The sequence below is a fragment of the Papilio machaon genome, chromosome 22, assembly GCF_912999745.1.
Source record: "Papilio machaon chromosome 22, ilPapMach1.1, whole genome shotgun sequence".
NCBI classification, from domain to species: Eukaryota; Metazoa; Arthropoda; class Insecta; order Lepidoptera; family Papilionidae; genus Papilio; species Papilio machaon.
Window position 1 is genome coordinate 4,507,203 of NC_060007.1, and position 15,739 is coordinate 4,522,941.

The 15,739-nt window shown below is 34.2% G+C and overlaps 1 protein-coding gene across 1 annotated transcript in view; it reads left to right on the forward strand.

The window, feature by feature from the left end:
* Positions 1–14,954, forward strand: part of LOC106720851 (alpha-N-acetylgalactosaminidase) — a 48,967-nt gene extending 34,013 nt beyond the window's left edge. The window contains exons 4-10 of the mRNA XM_045683484.1: positions 10,930–11,023; positions 12,600–12,775; positions 13,060–13,221; positions 13,498–13,695; positions 13,959–14,123; positions 14,356–14,428; positions 14,596–14,954. Coding sequence (XP_045539440.1) covers positions 10,930–11,023; positions 12,600–12,775; positions 13,060–13,221; positions 13,498–13,695; positions 13,959–14,123; positions 14,356–14,428; positions 14,596–14,705 — 978 coding nt within the window. The 3' untranslated portion in view covers positions 14,706–14,954. The remainder of the gene's footprint in view (positions 1–10,929; positions 11,024–12,599; positions 12,776–13,059; positions 13,222–13,497; positions 13,696–13,958; positions 14,124–14,355; positions 14,429–14,595) is intronic.
* Positions 14,955–15,739: the final 785 nt, after the last annotated feature.

The window sequence follows — 15,739 nt, forward strand, 5'->3', positions numbered from 1 at the left end:
TTCTTAAAATGCTCTTCACACTGCCTTTCAGCTTTTGACAGAGGCTTCGCGTTTGGTGAATCTTCATTGATCTCCCAAAACTGACGTAGCAACTGATCAACTTCGACTTGTGTGTGCATAACAACTACTTTGTGTGACTGATGGCCAGACTGCGCCACTTCGCCGCTTACCAGCCAGCCCAATCTTGAGTTCAAAGCGACCAGAGACTCATTGCGTTTTATTATTCCGTCAAGAATAATATGCGCATATACAACTGCACCTAAAAGCACATCGATAGATCCTGGCTTGTGAAAGTGTGGATCCGCAAGATCTGAAATCTCAGAAGAAGGCCAGGTATCTGATGGGAGCTCTTGTGATGGTAATCTTGAATTTATTCGTCTAAGGACGTACGCCTTAGCTGTGATCATGTGTGATGGATTTCTTATAGCATGAAAGTTCAACGTAACTTGTGACTTGGTTGTCAGCGGTATAGATGAGATGCCAGTAATTTTCCCGCTGATTGAAGTGCGCTCGAGATTAAGCAGTTGAGCTGCCGCTTCAGTAACAAAGTTTGATTGCGAGCACGGATCAATCAGTGCTCTCAAGACTATCGTGTCGCCGTTCCTCGACTTAACTGCAATTCGTGCGGTTGCCAATATTACTTCCTCACTGTCGCTGTCAACCTCAGTCTTGTAAACGACGGTTGATGTGGTTTGACTTGTTTCAGGTGTACTGGGTGTTGCTGCATCGTTTTCTGGCACTGATGTGGTCTTGTTAGGGTTTGTGAAGTGCAACAGAGTGTGATGTCGTCGACTACATTTTCTACAGGTGGTGCTCTGTCTACACGCATTAACGGAGTGACCCTTTACAAGGCAATTAAAACAAATGCCATTCTTCTTAATAAAATCCTGACGTTGAGGAAGATCTAATGCGGCGAATTCTTTACAATGGCAAATAAAATGGTTTTTTGAGCAATAAGTGCATTCGCTGCTTACTTCTGTGACAAATGACTTCATATTTGTGGGTTTCTGGTTTGTATAATTTTTAACTAAGTCCTTTTTCTGCGGTTGGTCTTTTTTGTGGGTAACATTTACCATCTCCATGGAACGGAAACGATTTTCTAAAAATAATGATAAAATGGTAAATGTGGGTATGTCTTGAGATGACCCAAGTGACTGTTCCCATTGTTTGTGTGTTTCTAAGTCCAATTTGGATACAACTAAATGCACAACAATTGCATCCCATGTGGAGGTATCCACGCCGAGATTATCAAGAGAATTCAAACATTCCTTCGTAGTATCTAAAATTTCCTTTAAGCTTTTAAAACATTCTGTATTCATCTTCTTTTGATTTAAAAGGCGGCTAATTATTGTAGTGACAATCATACGTTTGTTATTATATCTACTCTCAAGTGTGCTCCAAGCCTTATCGTAATTAGCCTCCGTGAGTGCAAAATGTTTTAGAAGTTGTTCAGCCTCTCCCGATAAACTCGTTTTTAAATAATGATGTTTTTCAATCGTTGTTAGATGCACGTTGTCATGTACGAGAGCCTTAAACAAATCTTTAAAACTTGTCCAGTCGTTATAATTACCGGCGAACTTTGGAATCGATAAAGGAGGTAATTTAGTTCTAATCGGGGTGGTCTCGCCATCATTTGTTGCTAAATAACTCTGCGTAGTATTATTTGATTGTGATTGACCTTGACCTTTCGAAAATTCCAATAAATAATCCTTTAATAATCCCTTAAATTCTAGATATATGTCTTCAGTTGTCTCGTATAGACTTTCGGCATTAAATTGTAACTGCTCCAGTTCAGTTTTCGTAACCGTTGATTTAATCATCTCATATTGAGTTTGATACTTAGACCAATAACTTTCTAATGTTTCTAACCGTGCTTGTAGATAGCCAAGTGTGTATCTTGATTTAGACGTCTTTTTAGTATTACTTTGTAACTTAAAAATACGTTCCGATAACGTTTTTTGTGATTCACAAAGTTGAGCCATTGTTTACGTTTATGACGCGAATTCACTACAAAATAATAATGTCCACTTTCCCGTATATACTCAAATAACGTAAAGTAAAATCACTAGTTATATATATCTGGCGAATATGCGATTATATAAATAAGCAGTTTTTAATAACCAAAGTTTTAATCACAAATGTTCATGTAATGTAATTGTATTAGTCCAAATCACTTTCTAAATATTATTATAGTCCAAGGATCATTAGTCCAAATTAATTACACACTGTTTAAATGTCCAAGTTTGTGAAATAGTTCATAAAGGTTTTCACCGGTGCACGAAATCAAAGTATATATTTACAGTCTAATCTTACCAACTCGCAGTAATTAGCACTTAGCCTTTTACACTATTGTTTTTTACACTTATTACACTTTCACATTCCGGTTCTAGAAGGACCAAACATGTTAATAACTACACTTTTAACTCAAAAATTTATTTGAAATAAACAGCGAGCGAACAATTTTGCTTAATCACTAAACGTCAAATCTGATTTTTTTTTTTATCCACCCTCATTTTACTTTTAATAATAAAAACGGGTTGTTAAGTCAATGTTGCTAGTTAAATGAATTTAACCAGATTTGAAGATTTTTACATTAAACACTGCGTCTTATAATTGTGAATTTAAAACTATATTACTTGTGCTTAGAAGCTTTGCCGATACTAAAATGGCGTCACGTATTAACCGACAGGACTAAGCAAATGAGCGCGGATCGCGGAAGGTGTTGGTGGGAAAGGGAGACATCGGCAAAGCGCCTGCGCGTGGCTAACAGGAATTGCCGTCATTCACCTTGTACTTTTTATTCTAAGGGCTATTCTAGAGATAAGATAATATATCTACCTTTTTTACTGCCCAAATTTACATTAATTATGCTTTTTCAATATTATTAGAATAATTGGCATTATTTATGTCATCTGCAAGCTGCAAATCTAAGAGACCGCACCGTTAAGATTCCTATACTACTTAATTTGAATAAAACGGTGATTGGTTTCGGAATTCTAGGTTGACAAACTTTGCTCAGGTCACTGAGGTGTGCCAAGTTGGAAACTAGAATTTTATATTTACCGAATGCCAAAGCAAAAAACTAATAAAATGTATAAATTCAATTATTTGTCATTTTCTTAAATTATTATTATAAAAAAATAACAATGATACCTTTGAGCATATAGTTATACTAGCTATCGCCCGCGACTCCGTCCACACGAAATTTAAAAAAAACTTAAAAAGTAGTCTATGTGTTCTTCTAGACTATGTTGTACATCTGTTCCAAATTTCATCAAAATCCGTTGAGCCATTCCGGAGATACCTGTAAACAAACATCCATCTGTCTCTTTTAAACATTTGCATTTATAAAAGTATATATTTAAAGAATTATATGACTAATATAGAGGTTTTGACAGCAAAATTTGACTTTAAATATAACAACCTGCAAGTCATCACTATCAGACCGAAGTTACCATATTTACACACAAATGTCAATCGAATGAAAACTAATCCTTGTGTACAAATTTAACCTCAATACATGAAAATATGGCGCTCTCAATAAACCACGCGTTGTGCAATATTTACAAGTAAATCAATATTAACAAGAACCGGTATTACTTGCCAGTTGACGTGGCCTTAATATAATTAAATTTTAATGAAAATACAGGCTGTATGTCAGTTTTTATTATCAAAACAGTAACAAAATCTAATAATATTGTGATCACAGTGTTTTTCTTCGATAATAAAACAGAAGACAACATGATTTATGCTTTTTTTTCGGCAGGCACAGTAATAATATATGAAATATAGGCAAAATCTCAGTTTTTATACAAAATGAGAACGGAAATCAAATATTGGTAACAAAAATTGGTACTTATTTCACTTTTTGCTTGTCTTTTATGTGTCTCGGAAAAACAATTGTCTTGAATCTTTTTTTTGCACCAAAAAGACATCCTTCTAAGGAGTAGAAAATCATGTTTTTAGTAAGTATAATATGGTTAAATGTTAAATTGGTCGTAGATATGTGGTTGTACTAGCGGTCGCTCGGGATTCCGTCCGCGCGGAGTTAAGAAAAACTTATTAAGTACGTGTCCTTCCACACTATGTACTATATCTGTGTCAAACTTCATTAAGATCCGTTGAGCCGTTCCGGAGATACCTTCTAACAAACATCCATCCATCCATCCATCCTTCCATCTAAACTTTCGCATTTATAATATTATATAAGTATAATAATTAAAGTTTCTGCTTAACTCAATTGATTACTTTTCATTTTTTCACTCTTGACCTTTCCCCATTTCGAAAGTTATCTCGAATTCTTTTAATTTCAAACTATGAAATTGAATTTAGATCGCTCGACGTTTTCACAACTTTCCTCACAGCATGATATCGGAGATTTGCATGTGTTAATTTATACTTGTCTTGTACTTGACCTACTTGTACAAAATTACGATTACGTAATAAGTATACAAGTAGATTGGGATACATTTTTTGACCTAGAAACGTCAAACTATGTTCATTCGTTTCCATCCTTTCTAAGACTTTATTGAAAGATTCATTTTTCAAAATTGGAAAATCCTTACTAATATTATAAATGCGAAAGTAACTCTGTCTGTCTGTCTGTCTGTCTGTCTGTCTGTCTGTCTCGCTTTCACGCAAAAACTACTGAACCGATTTAAATGAAATTTTGTACACAGATAGTCTAGAGCCTGAGGATGGACATAGGCTACATTTTAACGCGAAAAAGGGGTTGTAAGGGGTTGAAAGTGGGGGTGAAAGTTTGTATGGAATTATCGTCATTTTTACAGGTAGAAGATTGAAACTTATTTTCAAGGCTAATTTGATAAAGATAAATATGAAATTAAATTTTTGGAAAAATTTTACCCCCAAGGGTGCTAAATAACAATAGGGGATGAAATTTTGTTTGGCAATATATTCGGTTTTGTTGAATGTTTTCTTTAATATGTTTTGCTATTACCCTTACCAATATTTAGTCTAGAGCCTGAGGATGGACATAGGGCACATTTTATCGCGAAAAAGGGTTTGCAAGGGGTTGAACGTGGGGGTGAAAGTTTGTATGGAATTATCGTCATTTTTACAGTTGGCAGCTTGAAACTTATTTTTGAGGTTGCTAATTCTATATAAATAAATATGAAATTAAATTTTTGAAAAAATTTACCCCCAAGGGTGCTAAATAACAATAGGGGATGAAATTTTGTTTGGCAATATATTCGGTTTTGTTGAATGTTTTCTTTAATATGTTTTGCTATTACCCTTACCAATATTTAGTCTAGAGCCTGAGGATGGACATAGGGCACATTTTATCGCGAAAAAGGGTTTGCAAGGGGTTGAACGTGGGGGTGAAAGTTTGTATGGAATTATCGTCATTTTTACAGTTGGAAGCTTGAAACTTATTTTTGAGGTTGCTAATTCTATATATAATAAATAAATATGAAATTAAATTTTTGAAAGAATTTACCCCCAAGGGTGCTAAATAACAATAGGGGATGAAATTTTGTTTGGCAATATATTCGGTTTTGGTGAATGTTTTGTTTAATATGCTTTGCTGTAACCCTTACCAATATTTAGTCTAGAGCCTGAGGAAAGACGTAGTCTACATTTTAACGCGAAAAAGGGGTTTGAAGGGGTTGAAAGTGGGGGTGAAAGTTTGTATGGAATTATCGTCATTTTTACAGGTAGAAGGTTGAAACTTATTTTCAAGGCTGCTAATTTGATAAAGATAAATATGAAATTAAATTTTTGTAAAATTTTACCCCCAAGGGTGCTAAATAACAACAGGGGATGAAATTTTGTTTGGCAATATGTAAGGTTTTGGTGAATGTTTTGTTTAATATGTTTTGATGTTACCCTTACCAATATTTAGTCTAGAGCCTGAGGAAGTACAAAGCCTACTTTTTAACGCGAAAAAAGGGTTATAAGTGGCTGAAAGTGAGGGCGGAAATTTGTATGGAAGTATCGTCATTTTTACAGTTAGAAGCTTTAAACTTATTTTTTAGGCTGCTGATTTGATATAAATAAATTTGAAATTTGTAAAAGTTTTACCCTCAAGGTTGCAATGTAACAAAACGGAATAGGGGATGAAAGTTTGTGTGGGAAGATGTTTATGTGAATATTTTGTAAGTTTAATATTTTTTGGCATTTTTTATAAGTTTAAGTAAAAAAAACAACAACAACATAATTCTCGACCCGTAACCCAGAGGGGTAGGCTGAGACCCAGGACCTACATTTGGCGCGGTCCGGGCACACCTCTTTCTATGTTCTTCTACATACATCAAAGCATAGCACGTTGGTTAAATAAAATAATTAGCTCAAAAAAAATGCTACCCAAAATAGTATTTCACGCGGACGAAGTCGCGGGCACAGCTAGTAATATATAAACGAATACTTAATATAATCTTTCAATAGAACATAAAATTGTTAAACTAATGTTTTTGTATATTTTGGGTTCCATAATTTAACGAGGGATATTCAAGTAGATCAAATAGTTAATATTATGGTACAAAGAAACGTTAGCGCGGATAATATTAGCTATACCTGAAACTAGCCGTCGCCGGCGACTCCGTCAGCACGTAATTAAAAAGAAAGAACCTTGATAAATAACCTATGTATTCTTCCAGACTATGTTCTAAATCTGTGCCAAATTTCATCAAGATCCGTTGAGCCGTTCCGGAGATACCTTCAAACAAACAATCATCCATCCATCCATTCAAGATTGCTGTCTTATTTACATATCCACTTTCACACGATGTATCCATAAACTCAATCTTTCCTCTAGCTTAAAGACAATACCAAAGAATTAAAATATACGTATAAAAGCTATAAACAATACAAAACAAACATATTTCTGCGTAGTTGAACAATCGTCCATAAATATTCATCGTGTCATGTCAAAGATCCGCATATGCAAATCCGTTACAAAGTACCGCCCGATCTCAATGTCGGCATAACAGATATACTGTGACAGAAACTTTGAATCTTTTTGTATAAAACATCAAAGTAAATGTAAGTTGAATATTTATACATTTTTAATACGAAGTCTCTTTGGCATCATCATATTTATCAGACTTTGGATTCCTTTTAGATCCCCTTTTAGAACCTTTGAAGTTCAACACTTCTCATTATTTTTGACATAATATTGCGTTATAGTATTCACTATCTGTAACATAATATATGTTTTTAATTACTCGTATATTGCTTTACATGTAAAAGATTTAAAAAAGCTTTCATAAAAAACGCAACTATAAAATTAAAAGAAGGAATATATTTCCCTTTTATCGCTTAGTTTAAACTTAGTCATAGGAAAATAATCATTGAGATTTGTAGATTCCGCGACTAATTGATTAAGCAATCTACCGGATACATAATCTATTATTACAACACAACTTCCTGCTACTTTAAAACAATATCCTGCACGAATTAATGCCGTTGCAAATTACACAGATATTTGACCTTAATAAAAGCTTAGGTATACATTTTAAAATAAGTCGTTACATATGTATTCGTCTTATATTGAGGTCACTATGGTTGTTAACTAAATTCGATTGGATGTCTACGTGGGAGTGATCAAATGTTTTCTTTATATTTGGTAAATGAATTATGTTTGACGGAAAGTAAATTTATTCACCAAGTTATGAATTTTTATTCTAACTAACAAACATGATCCAGTCTAAGGTCTAACGTACACTGCAGCGAAAGCGAAACAGAATCGAAGTGAAGCCTTTTTTATTAGAAAATAAGTGTGCATTTGTTGTGTTGCAACAAAACATTTCGTAGCTCACAGAACCAAGTCAAACTATGCTCTTTCTCTCGCTCCCTCTTTACTCCTTATCTTTTTTAACTTATTTTTACAACAATGAATGACAAAGTAGTGCTTGACCGCAATAAACCACAGTGTATTTGTTGTCAGAAAAATCGTTTAGTTTAAAAACAACAGGCCTATTCATCATGAACTGCACCAATTACACTTCCAAGCAAACCTCGCAAAAGAATTGCGATCTCGTTTGTAACAGTGTCGACACACTAGGGCCCTTCATGTGAACTATTCAACAATAAACAAACAACAATACAGACTGACAGCCGGTATCTATATATCTCGGTCGACCTTCGCGGGCGGTGTCGGGTGCGGTTCCCACGCGTTCGCCTTGCAGTTTGCGACAGATCGCGAAACGACTCGCCCTATTGTGGTGGCAGCTTTATGTTTCTCGTGTGTAACTGATATTAGACTTTGTAAAAGAAAGGCTGCTATTATTTTACAAAAGGACTAAAAAAATGTGCGTATAACACTAATATTATATTATATCTTACTTCTTACTAATATTATAAATGCGAATATTTAGATAGATGGATGGATGTTTGTTTGAAGGTATCTCCGGAACAGGTCAACGGATCATGATGAAATTTAGCATAGATGTAGAACATAGTCTGGACGAACACATAGGCTGCTTATTAAGTTTCTTTTAATGCCTCGCGGACGGAGTCGCTAGTATTATACTAGTTTTTTAAATTAACATTGTTTTATTAGTCGTTAGGGGAATCCATAGCGTTAGATTTAATATGGCAACTCTAAATATAGCAATTAGAGCTTTTACATAATGTTCCATATGTAAATGTTAACGTACATATTTAATACATGTGATTAAGTTTATCAACGGATGTTAAAACATTAATATTGAACGTAAATATTCATGTGCAAATATATTCTAATATTAAATCGTTTTATGAGCTGGGAATGGTTTACGGTTGTTGCAACAACTTGCGTTCGCCGGAAGTCGTCAATACGCTAAGGATTACGAAGGACTTGCACTCCGTTTTATTGGCAATAGGGTTGTACGTAAACATTAAGACGAAAATATGTTTTTATCTCTCATGTTAAAATTAAAGAATTATGTTTAAATTGTTAATGTGTGTTGTTTTAGTTTTTTATCACCTCTCATAGTCTACTTGTACTTTCTGTAGATAGACAAATTATTATCTTAGTTATGAACTTTATTTTGCTGCCTTAGAAATACTGCCCAAAAACAAAATTTTATGAAGTGCAAGTTACGAAAAATTTGGTCAAATTACGATTTATTGACAATCTTTGTTCAATTCGTTAAGCCCTGTTTATTGGAAAAAGAGAAAACCGAGGAAGCCATCAAGATGGTTATAATGTCACATGAATTTTGATTTCAAAATGGCGATGCAATAACTAGTTTTCCCACGTCACCGCGCGAAACTAGCGCTAGTATTAACGTTCATCAATAATAAAATGGGAATACGTCAGTCGTGTTTTTCAATGTCCCAGTTACTTGTAATAAGTAAGCAATTATTTTGTTACGTAAGTATAACGTCGACGAGCGAATAGTACGCATCGTTGAATTGCAAACTTTTTTTTGCACTGTTACTTCAGATTCGGTGGAAAATTTATTAGTTTAGTTTTGATTTAAATAAAGAAAAATGTTTACTCGTTTGAATTAGTATCCACAAAGTTTTTTTTCTAGTTGGATGGGTTAAATTAGTAGTATAATGAATGTATAATGATTGACCCACACTAATGTTGATGATGCGACCAAGCCGTCTTGAGACTGGAAGTAAAATGTATTCCGCAAAGAAAGTAAGGAAGGAAATATTAATGATGTGATTCGATGTATTATAAATTAAAGACGTTGACGTTTACACCAACATTTTACTATGGAAATATAGAGAACAGAAATATTTAAAATTCTAAAATTATAATATTGCCGTTTTGGTATTTTATTTTGTTTTGTATAAAAATTAGATAATCCTATTACTGAATGAGCATTAAAAATACACACGACTTCACTTTTGTTCGTTGGCTTACGAAATACATGACCTTGGACCAAGAAATGGGAGCGACTCGTGCCGCTTTTAGGGCTGCCACAAATTATTTGTTAAATATTTTTTGAAAATAAAAACAAGAAAAAAACGGAACTTACATTATTTCTGTGCATTTTGGTGAATATAGATTTATAATAACCCAGATATTACTGAAAATGCACAGTGTTATTTTACATTTATCAGATGTAATTGCATACAAACCCTAAAGTTACATAAGGTATCATGACTATTGAATCAAAGATAAAACATACCATACTTATAAGTCGATTCTTTGTGTACCGTATTAGGGTAACACGGTTGTTTGTGCAATATTACCTTTCAATGATGTCAGCTTACGAATTCACACGTAACTTGTCAGCCCTAGTTTATAGCATTACTGTAATGATCACAGATAAAAATCTGATTTTTAATCTATTACGCTTTGCAAAAAAAAACCGGTTATCAAACAATAGACAATCGTCTCGTATACTCTCATAGATCAAATCCGTCTGACGTTACTTAATCTATGATTTCGGGCATGCCCCGAACAATTACCCGTTTTTGTATCGTGTTTTTTTCATATTTGAGTCCCCTAATTTACAATTAACGTAAACTATTTGCCCTCGACAACCGGAGACGTTTTTAGCATGTAATAACTAGTAATCATCATGCTAGGTGTAATAATTTTACGAACTGACAAAAGATAATTGTACAATTTTTTGCAATTACGCTCAAAAATTGGACAATGGTATAACAAGTAAATAAGAGTAACAAGGTGATATAGATACATAGTTATAATACTCTAAAAACAGGATGTATTTATTGCATTGCTTTTACCTCGGCTTGGGTAATTTATTGAGTATTTCTGTGCCAAATTTCATCCAGATCCCTTTAGACACTTTGGAATAATCTACTATAAAAGATTCATTTTAAATTTACTTATAAAACTTACTAATAAAAACATTTACTCTCGTAACCAAAAAGGATAAGCAGAGATTACAGCTTATATTTTGGAGCAGACAACCAGCCTTTTTTATTCCCAGTATAATAGTCGTCAAATGTTTTTTTTTAAATTCAATACAACTAATTTATATCGCGTATTGGTTTCAGGTTCACAGCAAAGGTCTGAAATTCGGAATATACGAAGACTATGGCAACTTCACATGTGCCGGATATCCGGGCGTTGTCGGCCATCTTGCCGGAGGTAAATTTACTTTGTATTTACATTAATAGTTTGAACTCAAGAATTAACGTCCATTCCAAACCTATAGAAACAGTTTTAGCTTTACAAGGATATAACTACAAATTAGAAACAGACATCTTTATATTATTCATAAAACACTGAAAATTTCTATAATAAATCCATAGACAGTAAAAGTTATTGTCTTTCTGTGAAATCTGTACATGTAATTTCTCATCTTATATATATAAAAGAAAGTCGTGTTAGTTACACTATTTATAACTCAAGAACGGCTGAATCGATTTGCCTGAAAATTGGTGAGCAGGTAGCTTAGAACCAGGAAACGGACATAGGATAATTTTTAAGGATTTTTTTATTCCGCGCGGACGGAGTCGCGGGTAAAAGCTAGTTTCCGTTAAATTCAACGATATAACATATTAAATAACTAAGCCACGACCTTAATTCGATATCATTATATTATAAAATTATCTAATATTTTATAACATAGTCTACGTAATATAAATTAAAACTTATTGAACATATGAAATATATAAATTCAACGTAAGATATTACGTTAAATTCATTATACCTTTTCCATGCTTCAGTTAGCCCGTAGAAAGGAAATAGCGTGAATATGTTGGATTACAATAACAAATAGCGTTAAGGAAGCATCGTTAACATAATTGATCATCAATTATTTTGTAGTCGGATTGTTTATTACATTTACGAGTCATACAATTGTTGTTTGACACGGTATGTTTTTATATTTGGTCCCTTTGCAAGACGCACACATTAACCGACACAAAGTATAAAGTAATCATTATTCTGCACTGAGTGTGTCAGTTAATTTAAGTTTTTCAATTCAATTAATCATATTTTTGTTATAATTGCTAATCCATTGTGTTTTATTCATTTCTAAGCATTTAGTGGCGAAAAAAGTACTATGTTTTAAAAGTGAAATAAACTGATAAGTTACCACAGTGGTTACTAGACACGTGCGAGACTTATGCAACTTGTTTGATGGGTAGCAATTGATCCGCTTTCCGTGACGGCCGTAGGAATGCCAATGGACGACTCAGACTCTAATTGCCTTTTATGCTGCACGAATATTTAATGGGCTATTTCAATTTTGGAATATGTTTAACATTATGTTATTCAATGGGTATTGCGCAAAATGTAGACTACATTGAACAACAGTTAAGATGTTATGTTGAGTAATATTTATGGTTACTCATCGAAAATACAGATTATAAGACTGATAAATAAATATTTGAAAGTGTTTGATTATTTCATGAAGTTTTGTACTCTTAATATTACAAACATCTGGGCAAACATTAGAATGATTGGTTGAATAGAGAACAATTTATGTTACGATTTTGTCCATTGTTTCCCAGTTTCCGAAAGACGTGTAAAGTTAACAATTTAATCGACGTATGTACCAAGTAAGCAATTTAATCATTCCCAGATTAATTACGGATATTCTAGCAATCTAAATTATGTTAAGCTACGATTAACAAAAGGTTAACTGTCAGAAATTCAATGATAGTGTGGATAATCTTAAGGGGTCGTTTATAATCTGTATTTTCTATGTTGTTCTCAGATGCGGCGACATTCGCGGCTTGGGACGTCGACTATGTAAAGTTGGACGGATGCTACGCGCTACCTGCGGACATGGACCACGGCTACCCCGCGTTTGGCCGCGAGCTTAACCTCACCGGCCGTCAGATGGTGTACTCGTGCAGCTGGCCAGTCTACCAAATATACGCTGGGATACAGGTCAGGTCACACTCATTACACCGTAGTTCAGTTGCCGACTCCTGTTCAATGGCTTCTACGAAGTAAAGAGGGAAAAACTAATGATGACGCCATCTTAGTAATAGTTTTTTTGTAACGACAACACCATCTAGCGATTCTTGTAGACAACGATAACGTCATCTAGCCCTTCTCTTTGAAAATGACTGCCCCATCTAATGGATTTTTATATATGTCAAGTTTAGCAATGCAGCAGTAATTACATCAATGTCATTATTTAGTAATAAAATGTGATTTCTAATTCCCAGCCCAACTTCACGTCGATAATCGAGCACTGCAATCTGTGGCGTAATTTTGACGACATCCAGGACTCCTGGGCGTCCGTCGAGTCTATTATAGACTACTACGGAAACCACCAGGACGTGATCGTGCCTAACGCTGGTCCTGGACACTGGAACGACCCTGACATGGTAATTTTAATAGCCCGACAGAAGAGGTATCGACCCTATTTAAAATAGAAATTGAGTAGATGTCGATGTTTACAAAATAACCACAAAGTTGAATGAGTTAGTACATTTCATTGAATCTTTTTCTGTCCAACTGTTTCGCCTATCAAAGGACATCGATAGCGATGAACTGACTAACCTCTAATCGGAAAGATCTGCTCTTCCTAAGAACAAAAACCTCTGTGATAGCCTTATTAATAGACAATCTGATCAATAAATATCTATAATTTCAATTCGCAGCTGATCATAGGCAACTTCGGTCTATCATACGAGCAGAGTAAGACTCAGTTTGCGATCTGGGCGATTCTCGCAGCGCCGCTGCTCATGAGCGTGGACCTGCGTACCATCAGGCCCGAGTACAAGGCCATCCTGCAGAACAGGAAGATTATAGAAGTTGACCAGGACCCACTCGGGATACAGGGTAGAAGAATATACAAGGTAATCCAATCCCCAATTTTAGTTGTCTAGTTTTTTTAGTAGAAAATACAGGCTTTTTGGATTGCTTGATCAAATAAATAAATGTAAAAGTTTTTATGTATCATACGTCTTGAATATGCTGTAATATGAACTAATGACATTCTTTGACCTTGGTTATTTTATTCTGATCTTTTCTGAGACCAATTTCATAAGGTGGTGTCATTCAGATTTCATTAGGGTTTATTGAATGTTTATATTCATTCATGTTCATATTACTTCCTCAGCATCGCGGTATCGAAATCTGGTCGCGGCCTATCGTGCCCATCCAGGGTCAACATTACTCTTACGCGGTGGCGTTCCTCAACCGTCGGACTGATGGCACACCTTCCGACGTCGCCGTCACACTGCGCGAGCTCGGCCTCAACAACCCAGCGGGATACAGACTCGAGGTAACACATATTTATATGGAAGATGAGGCTTAAAAGTTGACGAACAAGCATTTGATCTGATGCACTGCTACCTATTCAGTAATATTTTCAGGAGGAAATTAATTTGAGAAAAAAGAATTTGACCTGAAATCTCTTGACAAAATCACTAGTTAAGAAAGAGGTATTATAGGAATTACACGTAATAGTAATCGTAAATCATGTCATGAATATTCAAATGTAATTCTATTTACAGGACTTGTACGAGGACGTGGACTACGGCGTGCTGTCCCCGCAGACCAAGATTAAGGTGAAGGTGAACCCATCAGGTAATCAACAATTATTTTTAATCTGGAAAAAGCCCTAAGCGAATAAGTAAGAATAATATGCTGAGAGAGTGCCACGTTCATTGTGAGAAAATGTGCGCCTGCATTTCGTTTCATCAGAAATTCTCACGTCTTCTAACGCTCTTGAATTTATTGTAATACATTTGCAGGTGTTGTGATACTTCGTGCGGATGCCCAACCATCGTTTGCCTACAACGCTATCCCATCTCGGACGACTTACTCGCCGCTAAACGACATTTTTAGACTGACTAAGAAATAAAGCCCTCTTGCGGTCCACGCGTAATACAAGTTCGAGTCAAAATCGTAAAGATTTACAAGTACAATCCAATAATATATCCATCAATTACTGAATATACTTCTATTCGCTGTAAATATTTAAATACATTGATAGATTCTTTAGAACTTTTTTCCCTGAATGTAATTTTTCAACTTTTGAAAGAAAGGGTCGCAAAATTCGAACTAAAAAAATTAGCTATTTTACCATTAATCTGGAATTTAAATATTTATTGCATATATTATCAAGCGATTTATTAACTTTATAATTGGGAACTATGTTGAGAGATGGACGATCACAATATTTTGAATCATTTAATTAAATCATCTTATATTCAAACTATTTTTTATTCCCGCCGATATATTAAGAGCGTAAATGACAACCTTTTTAGTAGAAATATCTTTATCATGGTTTAAAAATATTGTTTATTCTGTACTTTGAAATTATTATCATAATTATTGGTACTTATTTCAATGGAATAAGATCTCTTTTTATAAGTTTATGTGATTGTCCATCGTCTTAAGAAGTATAATTTCCCGAATTAAACAATTATATCGATGTAAAAGATTATCTGTCATGTTCTCAACCATGCCTTTAGGTTACAATTAATTTATACATACTTTATTCTCATTAGTGTGATAGACAGATACACACTGTTCCAAATCAAAACCTAAACGATGTCGACAAATGGTACATCCCATTTTCTGTACTAAAATTAGCAAACCATGTAGTTCACTGTATTTCACAATTTCCACCATAAATATGATCTGTCAGAATTATTTTGTAGTAATTGACGTTTGTGTGTTTACAAAGTTTAGGATTTCATTTGGAACAGAGTATAGATAGCTTTTGTGTAAAGATCGTGGAGAATTATTTTTGCCATTACTTATACCTAGGATAAGGATGTACATTGTAGTTGTGTTTAATTTTAAGTTTTTTTGTAGAGAACACAATAAATAACTTTTTTCTAAAAAAAAAAATTTTATTATACGTGATTCAAATATAATTTTTTTTAAGGT